The 9160-nt window shown below is 42.1% G+C and overlaps 1 protein-coding gene across 2 annotated transcripts in view; it reads left to right on the top strand.

Annotated features, from left to right (window-relative positions):
• Positions 1–1732: 1732 nt before the first annotated feature.
• Positions 1733–9160, top strand: part of LOC128329834 (pituitary tumor-transforming gene 1 protein-interacting protein-like) — a 32285-nt gene continuing 24857 nt past the window's right edge. The window contains exons 1-2 of one of the 2 annotated variants that reach the window (XM_053261596.1): positions 1733–1995; positions 6717–6769. In XM_053261596.1, coding sequence (XP_053117571.1) covers positions 1863–1995; positions 6717–6769 — 186 coding nt within the window. In that variant the 5' untranslated portion in view covers positions 1733–1862. The remainder of the gene's footprint in view (positions 1996–6716; positions 6770–9160) is intronic. The other variant, XM_053261595.1, reaches the window with a different exon arrangement.

Here is a 9160-nt window from a genome sequence, read left to right as displayed (position 1 = left end):
AGGGGGTTAGATGGGCAGTTATTAGAACTAATAGGGTGGAGCAGAAGGAATTTGGTGGGAAGGAAATAAATTTGTGGCAGCTGGGGTGCAGTGTTCCCTGTGACAGGAAATCCCAGATGTTGTGGACTACAACTCCCAGAATCCTCAGCTGCAATGGCCTTTGGCTGCTGGGAGTTGTAGTCAACATCATCTGGGATTACCTGTTACAGGGAACACTGGTGGGTATCTGTGCAAGGAATGTTTTCAGATACACTATTTAAAGGGGAATTGATGGAAGGACATGTTATCAATTCTTTAAACACTTAGGGAAGACCTTGTTGTATCCCCACTTCTGGGAGATGCCAGCTGCTGTTGGAAGGTAATAAAAATAATTATCAAAAATAATCTCCAGCTGCGATTTATTATGGCTGGGAATGATATGAGTTATCCAAAACAGGTGGCAAACCTCAGGTTGGTCACCCCTGAACTCAACAGACACATTGTCCAACTGCTGGGTTGACTTTGAATTTCAACGAAGTAGTGACTGGGCAGAAACTGTTGGAGCACAGACAGGAACTCCAAGTCTTAACTCTCAAGAACACAGGTCTTTGTGTGAAACATGGATTTTTTTTTTTAAAAAAAAAAACCTTTTAAAGGTATTTTTGCAATATTAAGAAGTGTGTTCTGAAGGCAAATGAATGGTGCACAAGGCACCTGCTTGCAATCCACTGGATTTTGGGGTGCTGAGGAGGCAATTTAAGAAAGACATTTGCTGCATCCTAAGGGAAGTTCTATAGCTGGAGTCCTTGGTCAGCCCCACCTGCAACTTTAATCTGTACATAGCACAGCGGGGAAATGCTAGACAAACAAGCAGAAAGTTGCCAGTTTGAATCCCCACACGCTGAAAGGCATCATCTCATCCTGCACGGGAGGAGGCAATGGTAATCCCCTCCTGTATTCTACCAAAAGAAAACCACAGGGCTCTGTGGGCGCCAGGAGTCAAAATCAACTTGAGGGCACACTTACCTTTAAGCAGGACATATGAGCCCCATTTGCAAAGAAGAAACTGGTAATGCAAACATGAATCTGCAGTTCCTTGGGTGGGTGGGGAGTCCCCCACAACACACAAGTGCAATTTGACTGCAATCTGATTACTTGTCTCCACACCCTGTGCCCAATGCCCCAGGCTCTCCACTGTGGGATGGGGCGACAGTGTATTATAGTGGTTCTTTATGGGTAAGTGTGCTATTTAGGAACATAAGGAGCTGCATATACTGAGTCAGAGCATTGGTCCATCTAGCTCAGTACTGTCTACACGACGTGGTCTGCATGCTGCCAAATATTTTTCCATGAAATGAAACCTGGGTTAGAATAGGCATGAACTGATTGAACTCCTGCTGTTATTACTTCTTGCTTTGGGGTGAACTCGTTGCGTTCAATTTGCTGGTGTCTACCTTTGTTTCTTTTTGGATTGTGAGCCCTGTGGGAACAGGGTGCCATCTTATTGATATATTTATATCTATGTAAACCCTTTGAGAACTTGAAGAGCGGTATATAAATATTTGTTGTAGTAGTATTGCCCATTATTCCATGATTTCCCAGGAGCAGCTTTCTTCCGCAGCGAGCCACCCCAAACCCAGCCGCTTCTCAAGGACCCGGACACCTGAATGGTCACTCTAGCGGTTTCCTATCTCTATGGCTCGAGCCCGTGCCGTTGGTCGCTCTGATGCCTCCGGCCCCGGCTTGTGACAAGGTGGCCGGAGTGCGCCTGCGCGGAATCCTGCCGTTCCTTCAGTGCGCTGAGGAAGGACGCCAAAAGCAGGGAGAGGTGGCGGCGGAGACTCAGTGGCGCGGCGCAGACCGGCCGCAGTGCGTGGGGGAAGATGGACGAGGAGGCGGCCGTTCAGCGCTGGCGGCTCTGGGCTCTCTGGCTGCCCTGTTTCTTCCTACTCTGGGACCGACCGGCTGCGGGAATACAGTCCCCTCCGCCGACAGACCTTCCCCCGCCGGCTATGCGTAAGCAAAGAGCCTGCTCAGGCTGAGTGGGCCGGCGAGGGGGGCGTGGCTCCCGCTCAGTGCTTGTCCGCCAAACCCACGGGGGGGGGGGTCCTGTGTCGCCTCCTTTTTGTTTCTTCTCCCTGCTTGGTTCTTTTTGGCATTGCGAAAAAAGCCCCAAACCAGTGTGGTGCACTAACACTTTTGGAGTGGCTGACTAGGATGATGCAGAAAATTGGGGGGAGGGAGGGGAGGAAAGATCTTGCCGAGGAGTCGGGTGTCGACTCCTGGCGCCCACGGAGCCCTGTGGTTTTCTTTGGTAGAATAAAGTCGGGGTTTACCATTGCCTCCTTCCAGGCAGTATGAGATGATGCCTTTCAGCACCTTCCTATATCACTGCTGCCCGATATAGGTGTTTCCCATAATCTGGGAAACATACCAGCGGGGATTCGAAGCAGCAACTTCTTGCTCCCTGGGCAAGTCACTTCCCCTGGGTACAAATCCCATCTACACCCACGGAGCTCACATGATGACCTTGATGGGACCTCAGCTCAGTGGCAGAGGAGCTGCACTGCATGCAGGAGATCCCAGGTTCAATTTCTGGTATCTCTAGGTGGAGCTGGGAGAGACTTCTGAGCCTGAAACCTTGGAGAGCTGCTGCCTGTAGACAACAATGTGTTGGATGGATGGGCCCAAGGTCTGACTCGGTATAAAGCAGCTTCCTGTTTCCAACAAGGCAGAGCCTCGTCATCCATCCTCTTCAAGGAGAAGCTCTCATATGGCACCTCTTTTGCTGGCACACAAAAAGGAGCCAGATGGCACCAGAAAGGCAGTGGCTGGCTAAAACGACAGAGACCTGGGCTCAAATCCCATCCCCACCCAGTAGCACACTGATTGAACTTGGGCTAGTTACTCTTTCTCAGCCTAACTTATTGTCATTATTATTAGTCTTATAATTTAGCTCCATTTGTGTGCATGGCACTTTACATAGCGTGAGAAAACAGGGCCCTGTTGGGAAAGGCTTGCAGTCTAAATTTGCAAGGTTAGGAGGGAATATCCCCATTTGCATTGCCCTCAGCAACTTGAAGGAAGAGTGGGGCATAAATGTAATAACAGAGCTATTGTGGCATAGGCTAACATGGGCTAAAGCCACATTCTTCTGGTGCTCATCTCCTTGAATAAAACGTACCCTTCAGTTTAATCTTGTTCATGCCTCGTCCCTGCTAAACTTTTCATTGGAGATATTATTTAGGACCATCAGTTAGTGTGATAATTAGAGAACAGAGTGGATAAACATCAATGGGTTTAAAAAAAAAGTTTTAGAAATTTTAAAACTTTAAAATGTTAAAGTTTTAAACTTTAAACAGGCAGTCTTGGAGGAAACTGATTATCTAGACCCATTTCAAACTGGTTTTCAGGCGGGCTATGGGGTGGAGACTGCCTTGGTCAGCCTGATGGATGATCTCCAGTTGGGAATTGACAGAGGAAGTGTGACTCTCTTGGTCCTCTTGGATCTCTTTATGGCTTTTGATGCTATCGACCATTGTATCCTTCTGTTGGAGGAAGAGGCACTGTTTTACAGTGGCTCTGCTCCTACCTCTCAGACAGATTCCAGATGGTGTTGATTGGAGATTGTTGCTCTTCAAAATCTGAGTTTAAGTATGGTGTCCCTCAAGGCTCCATACTTTCTCCAGTACTTTTTAACATCTACATGAAACCGCTGGGAGAGATCATCAGGGGATTTGGAGCTGGGTGTTACCAGTATGCTGATGACACCCAGATCTACTTCTCCATGTCAACTTCTTCAGGAGTTGGCATATCCTCCCTAAATGCCTACCTGGAAGCAGTAATGAGCTGGATGAAGGAGAATAAACTGAAGCTGAATCCAGATAAGACGGAGGTACTTATTGTGAGGTGTCAGAACTCTAGAGACGATTTTGATCTCCCTGTGCTAGATGGGGTCACACTTCCCCAAAAGGAAAAGGTTTGCAGTCTGGGAGTACTTCTGGATCACCGTCTCTCCTTGGTTTCTCAGGTTGAGGCGGTGGCCAGGGGTCTTTCTATCAGCTTCCGCTGATATGATAGCTGTGCCCATTTCTTGAGATCACTGACCTCAGAACAGTGGTACATCTGTTGGTAACCTCCAGACTGGACTTCTGTAATGTGCTCTACGTGGGGCTGCCTTTGTACGTAGTCTGGAAACTTCAGTTGGTTCAGAATGCGGCAACCAGGTTGGTCTCTGGGTCATCTCGGAGAGACTACATTACTCCTCTGTTGATGGAGCTACACTGGCTGCCAATAGGTTTCCGGGCAAAATACAAAGTGCTAGTTATAACTTACAAAGCCCTAAATGGCTTAGGTCCTGGATATTTAAGAGAGCGTCTTCTTTGCTATGGGCCCCACTGCCCACTGAGGTCACTTGAGGAGGTCTGTCTCCAGTTACCGCCAACTCGTTTGGTGGCTACACCGAGATGGGCCTCCTCGGCTGCTGCCCCGAGATTGTGGAATGTGCTCCCTGCTGGGATACAAGCCTCCCCATCTCTGGCAATTTTAAAAAAAACTTCTGAAAACACATCTTTTCAATCAGGCTTTCTCAGCTTTTTAAAACTGGTTTTAAAATTGTTCTGACTATTTAATTGTTTTATGGTGTTTTTAATTGTTAATCATTGTTCTATGCTTTTATAATTTTTGTTTTAATTATTAACTGATTTTAATGGTGTTTTAATGTAAACCGCCCTGAGCCTTTTGGAAGGGAGGTATAAAAGATTTATTTATTTATTTATTTATTTATAAATTAAATAAATGAAATTTTAACATTTTCTTAAAACTGTTAGTTTAAAGATGAACCTAGATCAAAGATATCACCATGAATAGTAATCAACTTCTAATTATGAGCATACTTGTTAAAAAAAACTATTCTGCAAGTGTTGTACATATGCACACAGAGGTCCTTCCGCCTCCCTCTAAAAGTGCAAAAAGGGGGATGGAGTAGATCTGAGCAAGGAGTCTGGACATTAATGCAAGGGACAGGAGAGAGGAATGGAAAATGAAACAAAAAGAGAACATAGCATATTCATGAAATCCTGAGGGAACTTATTGAGTGTACTCTCCAAAAGTATGGTATGTTGTTTTTTTTTAGATTGTGAGCCCTTCGGGGACAGGGTTCCATCTTTATTTGTTTGTTATTTCTCCGTATAAACCGCCCTGAACCATTTTTGGAAGGGCAGTATAGAAATCGAATGAATGAATGAATGTTTGGACATTGAAACATGTTTGCTCGATTTGTAAGGTCTTTTATTTGTTTTTATTGTATGCATTAAAGTGGTCTAAGAATTTTGTCTGAATGGGAATATGCATATTTCATCGCCATTATATCGTCTTATTCAGAGATTAGAAGTGCTTGAAGAGTGGTGGCATTCTCATTTTACCTTTTACAGTAAGAATAACAATTGCAGAATTAGAGGGGGGGAAAGATTATTTGCCTTTTTGTATATTGACTCCCTGTGGGTATCTGATGTTTTTATTTGCTGCCATTCTTGGGTCATTATATAATTCTGAATAAATGGCTGATCACTGCTAATATAGTTTCAGTGCAGAGGTTCAAAGTAAATTTATCCTAAAGCAGGGGTAGGCAACATTCAGCTCTCCAGATGTTGCTGAACTTCAACTCTCATCAACCCCAGCCACTATCAGTTACAGCTGGGGATGATGGGAGTTCAGCAACATCTGGCGAGCCACACATTGCTTAAAAGGTAAACTGTGCCCTTGAGTCGGTGTCGACTCCTGGCGACCACAGAGCCCTGTGGTTGTCTTTGGTAGAATACAGGGGGGTTTACCATTGCCACCTCCCGCACAGTACGAGATGATGCCGTTCAGCATCTTTCCTATGTCGCTGCTGCCAGATATAGGTGTTTCCCATAGTTTTTTTTTAACTTCCATAGTCTGGGAAACATACCAGCTGGGATTCATCTTAAGGGTTGTTTTTAATGACCCATTTAAGCTTTAATTCTCCTACACCTATAGTAGACATAATTACTTGCAAGGAAACCCCACGGACATTAGTGGCACTTACTTCCACGTAAAAAATCTTAGAGTGATTGTAGTATATTACTTTTGCCAGTTTTAAGCCTGTTCTAGTGACTTGAAGATTATTGTCCAAAGAAGAGAAGTCTGGTGGGATTAAACAAGATGTAACTTGTGACAACCCACAACCTTATTTTCCCTTCTGTCCATTCCTAGGTAGAGATGTTGGCAGGATTAAGAGCAAGGAAATGGATAGAAAGGCAAGTAAGGCTGATTTGGAGGATTTTTGGTTCCAAATACATTCTAAAGTACTGTCAACAGATTCACAAAACTACCGATCCATCTTGCTGTGAACAAGACATGGGTCTAGATGAGCCCTTGGTCTGTTTCAAGAGGGCTCTTCCTATATTCACCTGAAGAGAAGCCTAATGGTGTCAGGAAAAGCTGCATTTAATACTATCATCACATATTATAGCTTAGTATGCAATATGCTCCAAACAAAATACTTCATGTATGTTCAAATATAGAACCTGAACAAAACAAACACATAGCTAACTTCTCTTTGAATCTTCAAGCTGCTGAATTTGAATTAGTCTGAAAACCTGTTTGGATGTTGTCTTGATCCAAATGTTGTTTGATCTATTGTTTGGTTAGAAAAAGGATGAAGATTCAATTTTAAAAGTTCTTGATTTTTCATTCAACACTTTATTCCCTTTCAGCATGTGCTGCTTTCACCGGAAAGACTTGTGAAGAATGTTTAAAAAATACTTCAGTAAGTTTTGGAATTTTTATATTTTGTTAGGGAAAGCTTTCTAATGATTCTAGAAAAGGTGCTGTCATTTCAGCTAATTTACTTCATGGACTGTATGGAGGCAGAAAAAATGTTTGGATCATATTTTTTGCTGTATTTCAACAGAATATGGAATCCTTGTATCATACATGATGAATAAGATAAGTTGTGAGAGAGACAGTCAGTTCTGAGCTTTCTAGGAAATACCTGTTTGTTTGTTCAATTTCTATACCGCCCTTCCAAAAATGGCTCAGGGCGGTTTACACAGAGAAATAATAAATAAATAAGATGGATCCCTGTCCCCAAAGGGCTCACAATCTAAAAAGAAACATAAGATAGACACCGGCATAAGTCACTGGAGGTACTGTGCTGGGGGTGGATAGGGCCAGTTACTCTCCCTCTGCAAAATAAAGAGAATCACCATGTTAAAGGGTGCCTCTTTACCAAGTTAGCAGGGGTACCTAGAAAACCTTTTCTTGATATTCTTGTGTTATTAAACAAAAAACAAAAAAACACCTTGTGTTCAAGTAATTTTGTCCAGGAGAGTTCAGCTCTTTAAAAAAAAATCTATTCTAAAATTAATGTGGGTTATCAGCATCTAGCTTGCAGAAAGCATAAGCATATTTTGTACCTAATTTTTAAAAGGCATATTCATTTAAAAGTAGTGATAGTGCTACATATTCCAAAGATCAGATTTCTTTTTTTAAAAAAAATCTGATATGAAGCAGCTTGGCAAGGTAAAGATGCAGCATTGAGTCCTTTCTGGTATCAAACATGTAAGCTGCAATTTCACCATAAACAGCATTTTACAGCTAGCATGTTCAGGGTTGTCAAAGCATGCCTGATGCTGAAATAGCTCAGTTGCCTTAGTGAGTGAGTTATTGTTAGCTGTATGCTTTCCAGCTATATACATCCTTCCAGTCTTGTGCTGGCACAATAGTGTTTACTTGCACCAGTGGTGCAAGTAAACACCATTGCTTGGCATGGCATAGCATGGCATCCTGGATTAGCTTCTGACACCAAGCTGGTATGGTATATAGGCAATGATGTGCTGCAATAGCAGTCATTGTGTCTTCTTCTAAATACTTCAACAGTGGAGGAATTTTAATTATAAGCTGACAGTTGAATCCCAGAGAGTCATAAGGAAGAAGTATTGTACATTATTGAAGAGAGGGATAGTTTACATATAAGGGCAAACCATAATTTGGTCATTTGTGCCTTGAGTTCTCACTTGTGCTGAAATTCCTTCCCTTATTTCCTTGTTTACAAAATCAAACAATGGTTTCCAAAAAACAGATTAGGAAACCATGTTCAAATTATAGTTCCCAGTTCTGGTTTGTACAGACCATAGTGGGGTTGAGCATTTATCTAGCCAAAACTGCTTTGACCAATTGACTATCAAGTCTTTTAAAAGTATTTGTAACTTTATTAGAATGATTATAACATACTTTCATAATAGAAAGGTTTGATACTTATTCTAAGTATAAACGTGAATTTTTTGTTTAACAAAGTAACTTATTTTAACATTTTAAAAATAGCTCTTAACAGTATTAAGTAAGGTTTTAAACAGTGTGAATGATTCATTGACACTTATCCTGGCATTTATCCTAGAACACCATGTTCAGCCTAGAGAGAGGGAGTTTAAACAGAAATAAACTAAAGTAAGCTATTAGAAAGCAAAAGGTAGTTGAGCTAAGCTGGTAACTGACCAATTATTAAAGTATCATAGTTCCATTAAATATTTGATTGTAGTCAAATAATAGGCAGTAAATAGAAAAATATGTGATTGATCCATTGACCAAAATATAGTTTGCTTAGTTTGGATGTAATGGCAAACTATGGTTTGTGTGAAGAAGGAATCAAGGTAGGGGAACGGAGCACACAAAGGAATGGGCAACTCATGAGTTCAAGGTTTCAGCAAGAGCTACATATTCAACCATCCTTTCCTGTTCAGCGTGAACCCAGTCAGAAACGAATAGCAAAGAGCATTTAACAGCGTCTCTTTGTTTTAGTATTACAGAATCCCCCTCTATTTAAAGCATTAGTACTTGAGATATTGAAGACATCTTTCAGAATTTATCTATATAGGAAGCTGTTAGCTCTGGCCATGTATAAAATGATTTTTGTTTCTCACCCGAATGCTATTTTGATACTATGCAATAGCAGCTTTTGCATGTTTTCTGCACTCTCCCTGATTTGAGTTGTGTACTGTTCACAAGTAAAGACTAGATTGTTCGATTTGAGGTACAGCAGTCCTAGAATCTGTGTTGTTGTTTTTTAATGCTTGGTCTCAGAAGGGTTGTATCCCTCTGTATTGAATAGCTTTATTTTGCCAATAAGAATGGCCTTATTGTGTCAACTCCGCATCTCTCC

The sequence above is a fragment of the Hemicordylus capensis genome, chromosome 6 (assembly GCF_027244095.1).
Source record: "Hemicordylus capensis ecotype Gifberg chromosome 6, rHemCap1.1.pri, whole genome shotgun sequence".
NCBI classification, from domain to species: Eukaryota; Metazoa; Chordata; class Lepidosauria; order Squamata; family Cordylidae; genus Hemicordylus; species Hemicordylus capensis.
Note: the sequence above shows the minus strand (reverse complement) of the source record. Positions and strands in the feature narration are given on the sequence as shown.